Raw genomic sequence first — 19,598 nt, forward strand, 5'->3', positions numbered from 1 at the left:
CTTAACTCAGGAGACGTAGCTAGAAAGAACTTGCTACAGCCAATGTTAAAGAGGTGACTGCTTATGTTCTCCTCTAGGATTTTAATTGTTTCATGTTTCATACTTAGGTCTTTAATTCATTTTTTTTTTAATTTTTTATTTTTTTGTAGTTCTTTAATTCATTTTGAATTTATTTTTGTATATAGTGTACATAGGTTGCAACATTCTTTTGCATGTTGCCGTCCAGTTTTTCCAACACCTTTTGTTGAAGGGACTGTCTTTCCTGCTTTGCAAAAGATTAATTGACCATATGGTTGTGGGTTCATTTCTGGGTTTTCCGTTCTGTTCCATTGATCTGTGTGTCTATTTTTGTGCCAGTACCGTACTGTTTTGATGACCACAGCTCTGTAGTATAACTTGAAGTCTGGAATCGTGATGCCTCCAGCTTTGCTTTTCTTTTTCATGATTGCTTTGGCAATTTGGGATTTTTTGTGGTTCCATATAAATTCTCTAGGATTGTTTATTCTAGTTCTATGAAAAATGCTTTTGGTATTTTGATAGAGATTACATCAAATGTGTGTAGATTGCTTTGTGTGATATAGACATTTTAACAATATTCCTTCAATTCATGAACATGACATGTATTTACATTTTTTTTAAGATTTTATTTATGAGAGAGATAGTGTGTGCTCAGACACACGTGCACATGTGAGCTGGGGAAGGGGCAAAGTCAGAGGGAGAAGGACAGACTCCCTCCTCAGCATGGAGTCCCAACATGGGGCTCCATCCCAGGACCCTGAGATCATGACCCTGAGATCATGACCAAGAGTTGAATGCTTAACTGACTGAGCCACTCAGGCACCCCATCTTCAATTTCTTTTATCAGTGTTTTGTAATTTTCAGAATATAGATCTTTCTCCTCTTTGGTTAGGTTTATTCCTAGGTATCTTACTATTTTTTGTTGCAATTGTAAGTGGGATTGTTTTCTTTCTGCTGCTTCATGATTAGTGTATACAAATGCAGTGGATTTCTCTACATTGATTTTGTATGCTGTGACCTTACTGAATTCTTTTATCAGTTCTAGTAGTGTTTGGTGGAGTCTTTGGGTTTTCTATGTATAGTATCATATCATCTGCAAATGGAGTTTTACTTCTTTCTAACCAATTTGGATGCCTTTTCTTTCTTTTTGTTGTCTGATTGTTGTGGCTAGGATTTCTAGTACTATGTTGAAAAAAAGTGGGAGATTGGACATCCTTATCTTGTACCTGACTTTAATGGGAAAAGCTCTCAGTGTTTCCTCATTGAGTGTCATGTTCACTGTGGGCTTTTCATATATGACCTTTATTATGTTGAGGTATGTTCCTACTTTGTTGAGGGCTTTTATCAAGAATGAATGTTATACTTTGTCAAATACTTTTCCTGTATCTGTTGAAATGATCACATAATTTTTATCCTTTTCCTTATTGATGTAATGTATTACGTGGATTGATTTGCAAATATTGATTCACCTTTGCATATTGGGCATAAATCCCACCTGATCGTAGTGATTGATTTTTTGTAAAGTGTTGTTGGATTCTCTTGGCTGGTATTTTGTTGAGAATTTTTTCATCTGTGTTCATCAAAGATTTTGGCCTGTAGTTCTCTTTTTTTGTGGAGTCTTTATCTGGTTTTGTTATCGGGGTAATGCTGGCCTTGTAGAATGAGTTTGGAAGTTTTCCTTCCCTGTCTGTTTTTTGGAATAGTTTGAGAAGAATAGCTATTAACTCTTCTTTAAATATTTGGTAGAATTTGCCTGTGAAGCCGTTTGGTCCTTGACTTTTCATTTGTTGGGAGATTTTTTTATTACTGATGCAGTTTCTTTGCAGGTTATCAGTATGTTCAAGTTTCCTATTCCTGTTTCAGTTTTGGTAGTTTATAGGTTTCTAAGAGTTTATTCATTTCTTCCAGGTTGTTCAAATTGTTGGCATGTAGTTTTTCATAGATTTTAGCATTTGGGAAATCCATGTGATTTTTTTACTTGAGTTTTCATTTTATCTTCATAGAAACTTGCATATTTTATTAATGACAAGAAGTTGTAGTTACAGGAAGACTTTTTAAAAACCATGATTATATTTTGGTATTTAGGGACTTCCTGTTTTTACCTTTTTACTTCTGAAGTAGTAAATCCTGATTTAAATATTTTCAAAAGGCTCCTTCATGTAGGCAGCCATAAATATGAAAGCTTTACATTTCTAGCATTGTGCCTTTACCTTTAAGTTTCTTCAAAACAAAGCTAGTCCTAATGATTCAATTTTCTGGAATTGCACAGTGCTTTACAGCCATTTTCTTACAGATCCTTTTTTAACAACCCCAAGATGTAATCCAGTTTTATCTGGATTCAACTACTTGTATATTATTAAGAACTGGAGAAGATGTTATTTATGACTTTGTTTTCTTAGCCTCTGAATGCTGAGGCATACTTCCATGTATATTCTTGTATCTTATAATGTAAGAAATCTTATCATAATACATTGGTGTATCGCATAGACAAGTTCAATGTGTTGTGTACTATTCTGTCCCATTGAGATAAATCTTTGAAAGTATTCAGTCTCTCAGTGATGATTCTACTTGTTTTACATTTTTAAATGTCGTATAAAGTTACTTTCCTTAGAAGGACCTAATTTATGAAAACACAGAAACAAAATAGTATACAAATATTTGCTTCAAGTATTGATAGGCTAGGTTATTTAGACCATCTTTTCTCCTAAAGACAACTTAAAAAGTTGGAGAGAGATATAAAGATTCTTCTTTTAAAGAAGCGAAAAAGGTGTAGGCCAAAATTAGGAGAATGTGGGAACTCAGAGACATAAGGCTAGCACTGGAAGCTACCCTTGACCTGAGGACATTTGCTTATCTAGAAGCAATATTTGTGAGAGTAATACGTAGGTTTTGTGGCCTTGTGTACTGGTGGGGTTCTGTAGTAAAAAAGCCTGCTAAAGTGGAGAGTGGAAAATCTGCTTAAATTCCTCTCGACCTTCTTTACACATATACCCCCAAAGGGTTGTATCTGCAGGGTAATCATGAACTGGAAATGATTTGCCCCTGCCCAGGATCTCCAGCCCTTATGGTGTTGCTTTTTTTGACCAAGGAATCTGTTTTCTGAAACTTGGATTAAGGTGGTCCTAGATTAGTATTGCCTCAAAGGGCTTGACAAAAGCTAACAAATACTCTTTGGAGGAAGGTATCTTCATCATAGGTTTCAAATGATTCCTACAGTCCTTTTTCAAAAACAGTAACCTCCAGCTAGAGAGTAGAAGTCTGTTGGAGATCATTGGAATGTGGAGGTAGGAGTTTTTATACATCTGTCTGGCTGTCTCGGGTCATTTTCTGCCCCTTCTCTTCCTCCTGTCAACTTTTGCTCCTGATTTTAGAGTTGTCGTAAATGGCATCACTTCTTAAGATGGTGAGAGGTGTGTGACAACCTCCCATTTAGACATGTAATAACTGTCTTGTTTTCATCTTCCAGTCTTTCTGTGCCACTGCCTACAACTTTTACATCCTACTTGGGTCCTAAAGGCATGTATCAGCTTGCCTTCTCTACCGTATCTCCCCTGCAGGAATTTGCTGGGTCACATTTCTCCCCTCTACTTATTCTTTGGTCCAGTTTCCATCTTCTAGAAGTTTGTTGACTTCTCTCATTTGATCTTGTTTCCTGTAATGTTTTCTTATTTATTGTGGATTTATTCTTTTTCATTCTTTTCCTTTCACTTTAGTGAATTTCTGGAAGAGTTTTAGAGTGTAAAACACTCGACATTTAACCAGCACTTCTGCATAGTTTATAAACTTAATTTGAGCATAGGAAAAATTTCTGAAAATGGATCAAAAGATAGGGATGTCTAAATATTTTCTAATATTGCCAAGTATCCCTCTGAAGAGATTGTAACTCACACTCTTCACATTAGAACATGAGGATGCCTCTAATAGCATTTTATCCTTTTTTTTTTTTTAGTAGGTTCCATACCTTATATGGGGTTTGAAATCAAACACTGAGCTTGAGCCTCATACTATATTGACTGAGCCAGCCCCGCATTTTTATCTTTTTAAAATTAGTATATAAAGGGACATCTGGTTGGTTTATTTGGAAGAGCATGCAGCTCTTGATCTCAAGAGTTGTGAGTCTGAGCTCCACATTGGGTGTAGAGATTTCTAAAAATAAATAAACAATTAAATTGGTATATAAAATGTTTTGGAGAGAATTATAATTCTTTTAAGATAATTTCTATAACTTAGCTTTTATTTTTCTGTTTTTATTTTTCACGTTTAATCTAACTTGACATCAACTAAATATGTGGTCACATATTTTCTTTTATCTTAAAGATGACCTTCATTGTTTCAAAGAGTAAGTTTATGTGTCAGAAAAAAGGAGAACTTCTTTATATTTAATGGTTGTGAATAAATCATGTGTCAGACATAGTCAACACTGTGCATGCATATTCATGGTAAAATGTGTTCGTTGCTCTTTGGAGAAGAAAACAGCCAGTCTTCTTTCCTACTAAAATTCTTGAAGTGTTTCATTTGGTGGTGTGCCCATTGAGTCAGTGTCTCCTTCTAATCCTGCCAAAAGAATCGTTTTTTGGCATTTTACAGATCAGTTCTTCTAGTTCTTCATAGAAGACTTTTTTTTTTCAAATGAAGTAGGAAATTTAAATATGAGTTATGCCAAGAATTTAACACTTTCTTATTAACTGAAAACCAAATTTATTTTTAGTACTGTTGATATATTTCACTTGATTTGTATTCACTAGTATTACTTCCAGCTTAGGGTCTATTTGCCAGTGATACTAATCAATGGCCTAAAATATTTAGAGAGCTCTGTTTCAGGATGCAGTTGAGGGAGGAAAAAAATGTTTTTTAATATGTAAACTATTTTTTAAGTGGAGATATCATTAACTTTTTTTTTAAAGGAATAATGTACAAACAAATATTTTAGGGTAATTTGTAAAAAGTATGATCCTCAGATCAGTGGCAGCAGCCTTACCTCAGAACTTAACAATGCACAACTTTTGGTTCTGCCTCAGACTTGCTAAATCAAAATCTGTGGGACCAGAACCCAGCAATGTGTGTTCTAATTAATAAGTCCTCCAGATTGTTCATACACTAAAAATTGGGAACCATTTCTTTAGGGATTAAGAGCATGGATTTTTAAATCAGAAATACCTGAATTCAAATTCCAAAACTCACTGTTTTAATATCTCTACAACTTTGGACTAGTTACCTCATTTCTCTAAGCCTTCATTTAGTTTCCTCAGTTGTAAAACTGGAATAACACCTCTTTTGTGTAGACCAGATAAATGGTTTTGTTTGTAAATTGGTTGGTACAGAGCTAAAAGGTGATCACAGTAGCTTTAACATTAAATATACACTACAATTTATTGATTCTAAAACATAGTTATTACATATTAATGTTTCTGAAATTATAGGTATCTTAAAGTCACTTGATTGGAAACATTATATCAATTTAATTGCTAAAAAAACTTTTTTTCCCTTAATGCCATATAAGATAATGGTACATTTAAAATTCAGTGGTGTCTGATTCAGTGATACATGTGGTATCATGTTCAAGGTGCAGGACCACTGTCAGGGTTGAGCATATATTTGAGTGTGTATTGATTGAATCAAGGTTTAGCATGGAACAGATATTGAATTGGCCCCAGGAGGGAGCAGATACTATAATCAGAGACTGTAGAAGTTGAGTTTAGCAAACAGATATGACTGGAAATATGTATCTCTTTGGGAGCATGAAGACAAATAATGTGAATACAGGAACACCTTGTTTCCTTGCACTTTACATATACTGTAGTTTTACAAGTTACAGGTTTGTGGCCAACCCTGTGTCGAACAAGTATACTGGCACCATTTCTCCAGCAGTATTTGCTCATGTCTTTGGCACATTTTGGTAATTCTTCCAGTATTTTGTGCTTTTTCATTATATTTGTTATAGTGATCAGTGATTTATGATTTGCTGAAAGTGCAAATGATGGTTAGCATTTTTAGCAATGAAGTATTTTCTAATTAAGGTATGTACACTGGTTTTAGACATAATGCTGTTACACACTTCATGGACTATGGTGTAGTGTCAACATAACTTTTTTTATGTACTGGGAAACCAAAAAATTCCTTTGACTCGCTTTACTGCAGTATTTGCTTTAATACAGTGGTCTGGAACCAAATCTGCAATATCTCTGAGGTATACCTGTAATATCAAGTAACCTAAACAAAATTCATACTAGTATAGGAAAATGATTTTTATAAATTTTCTGAATAGGTTTTCATGCTCTCTTAAGTCAGTTACCATCATCCTTTGGCTTGTAACAAAACCCTTATGGCATTTTAACAGTATGTTTGCTGTTAAATCTTTGCAACCAGATTTGCTAAATTGAAATATCTAAGGATGAAGCTTGGATTTGTATGTATTTTGAAATATACTAGGCTTCCTCCCTGGATATTTAAATACTACATCAAGGCTCTCCACATTCATATATAGGCATTATCTCTGCCAGAATCAAATTAATTATATTTGTTTTTATTTTAATTTTTAAACTAAATTACTTTTCCAAAGTACCTTTTAAGAAAAACATTCTTTAATGAGTTATACTTTTCTTTGAGTAACTATCCTTTACTCTTCCTCTCCCTTATTTTTAGCTCTTCTCTTCTTTTTCTCAGTGGTCTCTGAAAGAGAAGGTAGATAGTTAACACTTTCATTTTATAATTTGTGTGGGAAACCTCGCTCTATTATAATCCCCATGAAGTGGTATATACCCCAAAAGTTATTCTCCCTCTGATTGTATGCATCCAGTGATGAACTGTAGGCTATCTTTGGCTAGCTTTAACTTTAGCAAGTTCTTATTTTGGTTGGAATTTATTGCTCTCTATATCCACTTCAGTGTCTGTTTTTTATTATTGATGCTGTTCTGTGTTTAAGCATTAGGTAATCCTTTATCCTACTGCATATCTTTATTGCTTTTTCCTGAACCATCCTCCCTTCTTGAATTTGCAAACTGAAGAAAAACATTAATCCTATGTGAATAATTTTAAGATTCTTTAATTAAACCACCAACAGAAGTATATAGCATAGAACATCCGGATTTCATGAATTGTATTTCCTACTTTACTGGATTATGATTTCCAAGCATGCTCCTATTAACACAAGGTGGTCTATGCCTAACCTAGGATCTTTATTTTTTTTTCTTTCTTTCTTTCTTTTCTTTTTTTTTTAGAAACTTGTGGTGGAGAATGTTGATGTGCTAACACAAATGAGGACCAGCTTTGACAAACCAGACCAGATGGCCGCACTCTTTAAAAGATTATCATGTGGGTAACTCTTGAAACTTTCTATAAGCATTAAGAAGACCTTGATACTCAGTAGTTAGCTTTTGCTAAAACGTTAATATAAGTACTCCTTAGCTTATGAAGAGAGCAGAAAATATTTGCAGTGAAACAATATTTTAAGTCTATGGCTTACGTATTTCACATTTATTTTACTATACTCTTAGTACCATGTATGAAATACTTGATGAATATTACTAGTTTATAAAGTCATTTAATCCAAGTAAGTCTATATTAATTTAGACTAAAGGAGAATTAACTTTTGAGTCTATAACTTTCTAAAAATCAACTTTATGGTGGTTTAGTTTGCATATGATGAAGTTACGCATGTAAGTGAACGCTTTGATGAATATTGACAGATGCGTATATCTGTGTAACCATCATCACAGTGAAGACATAGAGCACTTGCATTGCCTCAGAAGTTCCCTCATGTCCCTTCATAGCCAGTTTCTGGCCATCCTCCAAACCCAGACGAAAAGTGATCTGATTTCTATGACTGTGGATTAAATTTACCTGTTTTAGAACTTCACCTAAATGGAATCACACAGCATATACTCTTGTATTTGCCTCTTTTCACTTGGTGTGTTTTGGAGCTTCACTGGCTATGTGAAGTGAATCAGTAATCTGTTCCTTTTCATTGCTATCTAGTATCCATTGGATGAAAACCTGAGCCCTACAACTAAAAATTGTTTTTAATATCTTCTTGACATTGGTTCTTTGTAGGAGAAGAAATAAGATTCATTGTGGAATAACAGTGAATCTTAAATATTTATTAAACTATATTTAGCCAGGTAACTATTTTAGATGCATTTGAATTAATTTCATTTTCATTTGCTTTGGCACTGGAACTTGAAGTATAATTAAAAATCATTCTAAAGTCATACTTTTATTGATTCATTTAAAAGCCTTTCCAACATTAAAAAATTAATGATATACCAAATAAAATATTCTTTGTGTTTGAGAAAACCAAAGAGTTTATTCTCCCAAATAAAAAATAATCCTGAAAAAATTATAGCCATGTATGTATTTTACTCAATACTTCGCCTTTGATATTTTTCTTTTAACTGTTATGTAGCTTTTTCAAATTTTATAAATGTATAAAGTTTTAGAGAATCATTTTATTAGGCTATCTTATGCCTACCTTCAAAAATATAAACTTCTTTAATAAAAATTCATATAAAATTAAACTACATGATAGGTGACCTTGTAGAACAGATCAGTTGCCAGAACTGGGAAGGCAATGAGGGAGTTTTTTACGTTGTTGGAACTGTTCCTCATGGTGGCAGTGGTGGTGACACAAATCTATATGTGTTAAAATTTTTTCCTAGAGCTATCTACCAAAAGAGGGAAGGAAGGTCAGGTTTACCATATGGGACTCTAAGAAATGAAATTAATGATAAAAATGAAAATACTGACTTGGTAGTATTAAAGGGAGGTAGAGTATGAATACTTAATAGGAGGTTATTTTTTAAATTTCTGACTGATCTCTTTGGTTCATTGTTGTATTATATACTTATATTTTCCAGTCTCGTTTTCTTTATTCTTATATTTTTCATGTTTCTCCCATTTTTTAATACTCAGTTGACCACCCAAGCAGCCTAATTACCTAACTTCTTACTAGTAAATAACGTTTTCACTGTATCATCTGGTGAGAAGCATGGAATCCACCGTACTGTTCATTGCCTGTTTACTGTTATGTTAACTCTCCTGTTTGTGGAATTGAAACAAAATGGAGTTTGTTAAAATTCCAGACAGTTTGTAAATTTTTTTTTTCAGTTTGTAAATTTTCAAAATAAAATCCGTAATCCTTTATGTAGATTCTGTTTACTTGAATTCTGGATATGGTAGTGGTGAGTCATGGTTTATGGAATTGTCCAAAATCAAAATCTAAATTGCTGAGTCTGAATAACCCATGTATATCAAATTTGCCTATAAGTAGAATTTATTAATTCTTTTTTGTAAATTAGAAAAGCTGCTCAAGAATGGCTTACTTAGGGGACTAGAGAAAGCTGTTCTTTCAGTTGAAATATTTTCTAAAATACTCTCTGTTGTCTCGGATTCCTATCTTTGTTATCTTCGTACTTCCTTCACCTTATATCCAGAAGTTGATACACTTTTGTAGCAGTTGGATTTTCATAGTCAACAACCATATTCTTTTTAATACCCTTAAAAAGCCATATAATTTATTAAAAGTGACCCTAATTGGGGCAGCTGGATGGTGCAGTCGGTCAAGCGTGTGACTCTTGATTTTGGTGCAGGTCATGATCTCAGAGTCGTGGGGCCTCAGGCTCAGCATGGAGTCTGCTTGAGAATCTCTCTCCCTTCTGTCCTTCCCTTTGTGCTCACTCTTGCATGCAGGCTTTCTCTCTCTCTCTCTCTCTCTCTCTCTCTCAAATAAATAAATCTTTTTTAAAAAGTAGCTGTGAATTGGGAGGTAATCTCAAAATAATTTTCAGTTTTTGGGCTTTTTAGCCATGTGACTTGAGCAAATTTAATACTGTCTCTATTTCTTTCTGTTTTCTCACAGTGTGTCTCCTAGGGCTTGGCTCACTTTATTGGCTCCCTTACTAGAGACCTTCATTTTCTAGTTTTCCTGTAGTTATTCTTCCTTTTTAAAATCCATTTCATTCACTTTTGCCCTGATCTTGCCACCATCTACAAACCTACAAGTTGCTTCCAGAGACCTTTACTTTAGCAGTACTTTGAATGTCATCACCTGAAATTATTGCACTGGTAAGATCTTGAATTTGAAGCTTTACTCTCAGGTCATAGTCCTGTCTTCCAGCTTTCCCACTTCACTCCTACTAAATCTTTTGTTCTATCTCCTTGAAACTTGGATGTCTCCCTAGTTTTCTAATCAGCTTCTTCCTGGCTTTACTTCCTTATCCATTCTGGACTTTAAAATTCAGTGATTTTAATGGCATTCTCCTCTGCTATCAGATCTTTGACTTTCTGCTACGTTTGTCATTCCAAACAATTTTCCTGATCCCAGAAAAGTCTCCTGCTCCGTGGAAGCCAGATACTGCTTGTAAAATAACACTTGTTAAAGTCTGTTGTTAAGCCTACCTTTTATTCATTCTAGTGTTCTTCATATTGCTTAATTCTTGACTAGCTTGTATTCACTGTTTTGTTTTCCTGGTCTTCTGCTTTCAGTAGTATAATGTGGCTACTCTCTGAAACTTTTCTGGAAGAGGTCATTAGTGACTACGCATTTTCAAAATCTGGGCCTCTTTCCTCTTATTCTACTTGAATAAGATTTCTTTTTTCCTCCTTTTTATTGAAATTTTATTCTCTTCATTTTCCGGTAATTTTACCTTTTTAAGCCATTGTTTTAATAATCCTATTGGGAAAATGCATCCAGTCGTATTTATCAGTGTATCTTTAAAATATTCATCCCCATCCTTGACTCTCTATATGGAGCTCTAGGAATTTAATACCAAGGGCTGGTTTGGTCAGGGTGTGTGTGGTCTGTGGACCACAAGCAACAAGCAGGCATAGCACGTAGAAGTTTGTTAATGTAAATTATTTCCACCCCAGACTTACTAAATCAGTTTGCTGAGGCCCAGCAAGTAATTCTGATTTGCATTGAAGTTTGAGAAACATTGTTAGATTATCTACAGCTATATGACCCACAGATACTTTGCAATATCTCTGGAATAGGAAGGATATTCCCCTCATTGGAGGTATGAATGAGTGAGGAGAAAAAGCCTGATTTCTTCTATTACTGACCATTTTATTACCTCCCATGCCATTCACCCAGTGATTCTCACAGGGAAACTTGGGTGTGCTATCTTGACTTTTCCTATAATCACATTCCATATCTATGAGTAGCTGTATGTTCCAGATCAGAGTTTGCAAATTGATGGGTCACATTTGGCCCAAAGAGAAAAAATTTTTGACTCTATGCTGCATTAAATTTAAAAACATTTTTTGATCATTATTTTAAAAATGGAAGATTTTGCATAAACATCCAAACTTCTGGGTCCCCTCCCCCCAAATCCTAGGCAGTATTTCCCCACATGGCAGTGATGGACTGGAGCTAAGTAGCAGTTGCCCCCTTTAGAAATGTTTTTCTTCAGTTCCCCCCCGCCCCAATGTTCTTTCGCTTAGTCTACTTCACTATTTTATGTTACCTACTGTAGATGTTTGAGCCTGTAACTCCTGCTGCAGATCCCACCTCTTAAATATGATGCCTAAATCTATTCCTTTTATTCCCATGGTTCTCATTTAAGGCTTTGTCATTATTTTGTGAACTCCAGTCTTGGTTTCCTAACATGTCCAGTCTTCCCTCTCTAGCCCATCTCTCACATTTAGAGTCATATTGATAAAGATTTCTTTTCATATTACTCCTTATATTTAAAAACCCTGAACTACCTCCTCTTTGCTTGGAGGATAGTCTAAAAATCCTTAGCATGTATTCAGAAGCCATTATTTAGATAACCTCTTTTCCCCCCACTACTTTTTGCCTGCCTGGCCTGAGATCCAAACATAGCCTGTGCTCAGTGTTAGTTCCTTGGCATGTGCCTTAGTCTATTTGGGCTGCTACAACAAAATATCACAGATTGGGTAATTTATAAACAACAGAAATTTATTTCTCATATTTCTGGGGGCTGGAAGTCCAAGATCATGGTGCTGGCATGGTTGGTGAGGGCCCGCTTCGGGGTCACAGACTCGTCATTGTATTTTCATGTGACTGAAAGGGATAGGGTTCTCTCTGAAGCTTCTATAAGGCAGTAATCAAATTCATGAGACTTCACCCTCATGGCTTGAGTGCACTTCAAAGGCCCCACCTTCTAATACCATCAGCTGTGGGGGCTTAAGTTTTTAATATATAAATTTTGTAGGGACATAAACATTCACACCAGAGCAGGATGTTAATGGAAATTACGGGGGATAAAAGGAGATGCCAGTGCTTAAAAAGGTATAGCGAATAGTCCATTAATGATCAGTTAAACAACATTTCTTACCATGAAGTTTCTCAGAACTTTTAATATGTCATTATTACTGTGTATATTCAAGAGGAGGTCGTAAGATATAGTTCTGGCAAAATTAATTGATTGAATTCTGGGTATCATCCCTTGGAAAATATGAGATTCTACCCCACTACTTATTTTCTGATTATTCACCTTATTCTCTGCCATTCCTTTTTCTAGATCCCCTTTTATTTTGTTTCCTGGCCTGGAATGCTTTTGTCTTCTTACTCCTCCTTTATGACCAACTTAGATGACATTTTCTCAGATAACTATTTCCTTTCACCCTTCTTTCTTCTCTCCTTTTCTGGATGGTAACAATTTTCTAGTCTCATTTTTTGAATAACCATTTCATTAAACATTTTGTAGTTTTCTGAGTGCTAAAGAAAGATGAAAAGATTGATTAAACTGATAACTGCTCATGTGGAATGTATAACATATTTGTGCCTTACTTCATTTTGTGAACACCACTGTTTTAATTTTCATCACATTTTGGCTTATATTGTGGCTGCTAGTATGTTTTTTTGTGTTTTTTTTTTTTTTTTTGGCTGTTAGTATGTTTTAATAAAAGATGCTATGGTCACAGTTTAAAGCAAACCATGCAGGAGGTAGAAAGTCATAACAATTCTCTCCATTCCTATTTCTCATAGGTAACTATGGTTAATGCTTTTCTGTACATCTTTCTAGAAATTTGTTATGTATACACAAATGTGTGTGTGAGTATGTGTATATATATATATATATATATATATACACACCCATATATACATATGGGTAGGGTCGCTGACTCCCGGTGCAGTCAAAAATCTGCATATAATTTTTGACTCCTCCAAAACTTAACTACTAGTAGCACTGTTTACTGGAAGCCTTGCTGATAAAATAGTTAACATATCTTATATATTATATGTATTATATACTGCTTTCTTACAATAAAATGAGCAAGAGAAAATGTTATTAAGAAAATCATAAGGAAGAGAAAGTACATTTACAGCACTATATTTAAAGAAAAAAACCCATGTGTAAGTGGACCTACACAATTCAAACCCGTGTTATTCAAGGGTCGCTGTTTATCTTTTTGTCTCCTATAAATAGGGTCATATTTTCTTAGTTTTCTTGATAGTCCATTTAGACTGTTACTTAGTCTAGATCATTATTCTTTTTTTTTTCATTTTAAGTTTTTATTTAAAGTCACATATAAGGTTACTTTACTCTTGCATCTTCTCAATGGTTTCTTCCTTATATTTGCCCTTTTCCTTTCCTACATGGTGCTAGATCATTATTCTGTTTATATTTGTGTTCTTATTACACAGTACGATGCCTTGTATATTTGGAGTAATTCCATAAATGTTGGCTTTTTAAAATATGAAGGTATTGATCCTTCCCATTCTAATCTCCCTTGATTTTGTTAACTAAGTTTTAATATTGAATATATAGTAATAATTTTCAAAGTAATGCTTTCTAACCAAAATGTTAAATGATCAAATCCATTCGTAGTCGTCAGCAACCTGGTCTTCCCAAAACTGCTTGTGATTTCAGTAGTCATTTTTTTGTTTCTTGACTCTCCAGACCTCCTCAACAGTTTAAGAATTTAGTGTCTCCAAGTTCTGGGACCATTTGAGGACTTAGCTCCTTTCCATTCTGGCAGCTTCCTGTTTCTCCCCTAGGCTTTCTCTCTCCTTCCCCCTACTTCTGCCATTTCTGAGAGGATTATACAAGTGGCTACTTATGGGATTATTTCAAGATTCTGGTGAACCATCTAAACCATTTTAAAGAATAGTGTGTACTTGATGTGAACTGTAATTTCCTTTTAATATCATCTTTTGGTACCTTTGCCTCTTTAATGTTGTAATCAAATTGCTCTTGTACCTTTTATCATGGGAATTTTATGACTAAGAGTTTTCTCCTAGTTAAGAAAGAATCAAATTCATACTCTTCTCCTCTCCTTTCTTCCAATTTAGCTGTTGACAGTGTCTTGAAGAGGATGACAATAATTGGTGTGATTTTATCCTTCCGATCGTTGGCACAAGAAGCACTTAGAGATGTAAGAAACCATTATAAGTACACATCCTATAGTCAAATAATCCCTTTTAATTTCCCAGGAATTAAAAGTTACTTAAAATTCTAGTTTACATAGTTATATAAAATCAAATATATAGAAATTAGAGTTATTTAAACATTTTTAATTTTGGTTTTGAAATTGGGGTGGGAGGGTTTAGCTTGTCTGGATATTGTACTACTTTTTCAACTTTACTCTTCATTGAAGCATTTCCCATTTTGGCTGTATTCAGTTTGGCATTACTCTTCTTAATACTTTAGAAAATCACGTGAAAATATTAAAAAAAAGTTATGAAAACTAGAAGTAATTGAATGGTAATATTTGATAAATTTGGGGTTCACAATTAAAAGTAACTGCATTTTTATTTGTTGTCCTGCCTAGGTCTTATCTTACCACATTCCTTTTCTTGTAAGTTCAATTGAAGATTTCAAGGATCACATTCCAAGGGAAACTGATATGAAGGTAATAAACTTTCTGTTCCAATTCTACAGTGTTTAAAATGAAATATTTGAGTTACACGTGCAATAAAACTTAATAAATTCTAAACTACTGTAAAGTGTCTATTTTAGAGTGATCAGTTAGCATGCTTGCCTTTGAAAATATATCTTTGAGGGATGCCTGGGTGGCTCAGCAGTTGAGTGTCTGCCTTTGGCTCAGGGTGTGATCCCAGGGTTCTGGGATCGAGTCCCACATCAGGCTCCCTGCAGGGAGCCTGCTTCTCCCTCTGCCTTTGTTTCTGCCACTATGTGTCTCTCATGAATAAATACATAAAATCTTAAAAAATAAAAAGTGAGAAGAAAAGAAAAAACACAATACATCTTTGAGAGCTCAGCACCAGAGTGCTACTACATAGGCATTTTGAAAGTTCATCTTCCTTGATTACCTATAGCAATGTAAAATGGGTTGGTATTGATGTTTATCCCTTTTGCTGATAGCTGTCTATACATGGCCTTAAGCAGAGTAATTTGACAAGCCCGTGAAATAAGAGTTGTTTTGTTTAATTAAAATTAAATCAGTTTTTTATAAATTGATATTAAAAAGTCTTGTAAAAGGATGTCAATTATAGGGTATGATTTTTTAAAATTTTCATATCCTGTTTTTATAAATATAGAATATTAGTAGCCATATATGAGTTTACAATTTTTGTTTTGAAATTTTTTTGATCATGAAATCCAACTCCTTATCTAACCCCAGTAATAATTAACCAGTGGTTACACATCCAGTAAGTGATCTCTTCTGTATGTTTTCTAAACTTTCATGTGTCTTGGAGAAATTATTTTGTTTCACATGTTTTAAAGCACACCGTCTGAAAAAAGTTGTTTAAACTCTCTTGTATGACACTCCGGTCTTCTCAGATTGATGCCACTCACTTCCTGAGGCTTATCTTCCATGGCTTATTCCATCCTTCTCCCATGCTACTCCCTTTCTTACACTATGCTTCTCTTCATATGTATCCTGTGAGGTAACTAGTTCTTCCTGGGTGCAATCTCACATCTGTCTGTTTCATCCTTTAATTATTTTACCTGAAAATCTTGCCCTTTTTCTATTTTCTGCCTTTGGAAATCCTGCATTTCTTTTGAGGCCAGATTCAGTTGTTCTCGTCTAAGAAATATTCGTTGATCCCCAGGCAGTAAAGGTTTTCTTTTTTATTATTATTATCAGAAAACTTTTTGTTTATCCATTGTGCAGTTACATATGTTCTGCCTTGTATTATAATTGTGTTTTTTCTCCTCAATTTATGCTAGATTGTGAACGTTTTGAAGACCTTTATTCCTTTATTTTTGTGTGTCTCACGATGCTTAGTGTACACAGTATGTAGTGTGATCGTTAGAGATCAATGATTGTCTTATGATTTTATGATTGAAAACCATTATGATTAGTACAAAGTGATTAAATGGAAACACTGTAGGAAAAAAAAGTTAAGAAAACATGAAAGAAGAATCATTCCTTGAAATACACAAGTGTGGGGATCCCTGGGTGGCTCACTGATTTAGCGCCTGCCTTCCGCCCAGGTTGTGATCCTGGAGTTCCAGAATCAAGTCCCACATCGGGCTCCCTGCATGGAGCCTACTTCTCCCTCTGCCTGTGTCTCTGACTCTCTCTCTCTCCCTCTCTCACTCTCTCTCTCTCTCTCTCGCTGAGTCTCTCATGAATAAATAAATAAAATATTTTAAAAAAATACACAGGTGTGTGAATTATGAGAATACTAATTAATATTCTAAGCAACCATCCAGCTCTCTCAGCACCCAACATAATTATGTTTAGTTTTTAGCAAACTTTCAACAGAACTTAATATTTTTTTGAAAAGTCATATATTTTTAAATTTATTTTTAATTGAAATATAGTTGCCATAAAATATTACACTAGTTTCAGATGTACAACATAGTGACTCCACATTTATACACATAATGAAATGCTCACAATGGTAAGTGTAGCTGCCATCTGGCACCATACAAGGTTGCTACGTTGTTGACTTATTCCCTATGCTGTACTTTTCATTCAAGTTACTTATTTTATATCTGGAAGTTTGTTGCCTCTTAATTCTCTTCACCTGTTTGTCCAGTTCCCTTCCCTTCTGGCAACCACCAGTTCTCCAAATATATACTTTTTAATGGCTTTATTAAAATATAACTCAGATATCTTAAAATTTACTCATTTATAGTATACAATTCAGCAGATCTAAGTATACTCACAGAGTGGTGCAGCAGTCATTGCAGCCAGTTTTAGAGCATTTTCATCTCCTGGTAGGAAGCCTGTGCCCATTAGCAGTCATTCCAGAAATCTTCCTAGTCCCCAACCCTAGTTAACTACTAACCTGCCTTCTATATCTAAAGTTTGCTCTTTTTTTTTTTTTTTAAAGATTTATTTATTTATTTTAGAGAGAGAGAATACACGTGCATGTGTGCATAGGGGAAGGGATTGCGGAAGGGCATCCTCAAACCAGCTCCCCACTGAGCACAAAGCCCTACACAGGGCTTGACCCCGTGACCCAGGAGAGGATGACCTGATCTGAAATTAAGAGTCAAGTGGTTAACACACCAAGCCACCCAGGCATCCCAAGTTTGCCTATTCTTGACACTTAATATAAATCATATGATATGTAGGCATTTGGTGCTAGCTTCTTTTACTTAGCATAATGCTTTCAAGTTTTATTCATCTTGTAGCATGTATCAGTACTTCATTTTTTATTACCGAATAGTGGTCCATTATATGGATATACCACATTTTCTTTTTCCTTTCATCAGTTGATGGACATTTGGGTGGTTTTCACTTTTTGGCTCTTATAAATAATGCTACTGTGGATATCCATATACAAGTTATTGTGTGAACATACGCTTTCCTTTTCTTGGGTATATACCAGAAGTTGGATTGCCAGGTCACATGGAAACTCTATGTGTAACCTTTTGAGAAACTGCTGGATTGTTTCCGAAGTAGTTGTACCATTTTGCATTTCAAGCAACAATGTGTGAAGGTTTCATTTTCTCCATATCCTGTCAATATTTGTTGCTGTTTGTCTTACTTATAGCCATGCTAGTATGTATGACATGGTATCTCATTGTTTTGTTACACATTTTCCTGAAACGATGAATATTGAATATTTTCATGTCCTTCGCTTGTTTTTTTCACTTGGATTTTTTGCTGTTTTAATTTTGAGATTTAAGAGTTCATTATATATTCTGGATACAAGTCTATTAACAGATACATGATTTGCAAATTTCTGTTGTACTGTGGATGTTTTTTTCATTTTCTTAATAATGTCGTCTGTGGCACAAAAGTTGTTGGTTTTGGTGAAGTCCAGTTTGTCTATTTTTGATTTGGTTGCCTCTTCTTTTTGGTGCCCTAAGAAACCATTGCCTAACCCAAGTCATAAAGATTTATATCTATATTTTCTTATAAGGATTTTATAATTTTAGTTCTTATGTTTAGGTTTATGATCCATTTTGAGTTAATTTTTGTATGTGGAGTGAGTAATGAATCACCAAAAAAAAGTTTTTCCTTTTAAAAAAAAAAAGATTTATTTGAGAAAAGGAGACTGTGCTTGCATGCACAGTGGGGAGAGGGAGAGGGAGAGGAAGAGCATCTCAAGCAGACTCATCTGCTGAGTGTAGAGCGTAATGCAGGGCTTCTCACCACCCTGAGATCATGACCTGAGCTGGAATCAAGATGCTTTACCCACTGAGCCACCCCCCTCAAATGATTTTTTTGAAACTTATTCCATGACAATTTCCATTAATTTTAAGATACACAGTTTTGCTTCATATTTTATCCTGAGGGTTTTTCTTCTAGTAGTATCAGAGGTAACCAACCGTGTAGGTGGTTTTTAACTGAAGTATTGAACAGAGTATTGTAAATACTTGAAATCCATATGTGAGAACCAAAAAGAATTACTTTAGTCATTAGAAATTCCTTTATCAGGTTTTAAATCATTACTCCTTAAAAATCTGTTGTGGAGCACATGGATGGCTTAGTTGGTTGAACATGCAACTCTTGATCTCTGGGTTGTGAGTTCAAGTCCCACGGTGGGCATAGAGCTTGCTTGAAAAAAAAAATCTATTAGGATAAGTAATTTACTAGCTATTATATGATGAGGCATTGAACCACCCCAATTTCTCATTAAATAAGTATGAATGTAAATAAAAGTTCAGTGATTTTGATTCACTTTTGTTCATTTATTCATCTCTTTTGGCTTGATATTTTACATCCATGCTTCCAAGAAAAATAATGTTAGGATGAATTTGTTGGTATTTGCCACAGAGAGTATACAAACTTTCTTTAGTATGACAATAGGAAGTTCAAATAAGCAGTACGTCATGAAGTAATAACTCAGTTTTTCATTGTAGGCTGGGTGTGCTGTGGTTCCTATTTCAGCCACGTTTTGAAATTCTCTAGTGTTCTTATAGGTAGATTCTAATTTAAACAGTATATCTTTTCTTAGTAAAGTGAGATTTCTTAGAAATTTGCTAAAATATTTCTTACTCTATAATTCTTACATATTTCATCAGGTTGCAATGAATGTGTATGAGTTATCATCAGCTGCTGGATTACCTTGCGAGATTGATCCTGCCTTGGTGGTAGCTCTCTCCTCACAAAAATCAGGTAAAATGCATTAGTAAATACATATCAGTCTTAGTTAAAATTATCAGGGCAATACAGATACAGGTATGCAGGTTGTGGCACTATTCAAATACCCACTTAATGTCATATTTGCCTTTTTTTTTTTTTTTTTG

The 19,598-nt window shown here is 34.5% G+C and overlaps 1 protein-coding gene across 5 annotated transcripts in view; it reads left to right on the plus strand.

The window, feature by feature from the left end:
- Positions 1 to 19,598, plus strand: part of NCKAP1 (NCK associated protein 1) — a 103,118-nt gene that overhangs the window by 78,546 nt on the left and 4,974 nt on the right. For all 5 annotated transcript variants that reach the window (XM_077883227.1, XM_077883228.1, XM_077883224.1 and 2 more), the window contains 4 exons: positions 7,236 to 7,329; positions 14,273 to 14,355; positions 14,752 to 14,832; positions 19,374 to 19,467. In XM_077883227.1, the coding sequence (XP_077739353.1) occupies positions 7,236 to 7,329; positions 14,273 to 14,355; positions 14,752 to 14,832; positions 19,374 to 19,467 (352 nt within the window). The remainder of the gene's footprint in view (positions 1 to 7,235; positions 7,330 to 14,272; positions 14,356 to 14,751; positions 14,833 to 19,373; positions 19,468 to 19,598) is intronic.

This window comes from Canis aureus, chromosome 34 (assembly GCF_053574225.1).
Source record: "Canis aureus isolate CA01 chromosome 34, VMU_Caureus_v.1.0, whole genome shotgun sequence".
NCBI lineage: Eukaryota > Metazoa > Chordata > Mammalia > Carnivora > Canidae > Canis > Canis aureus.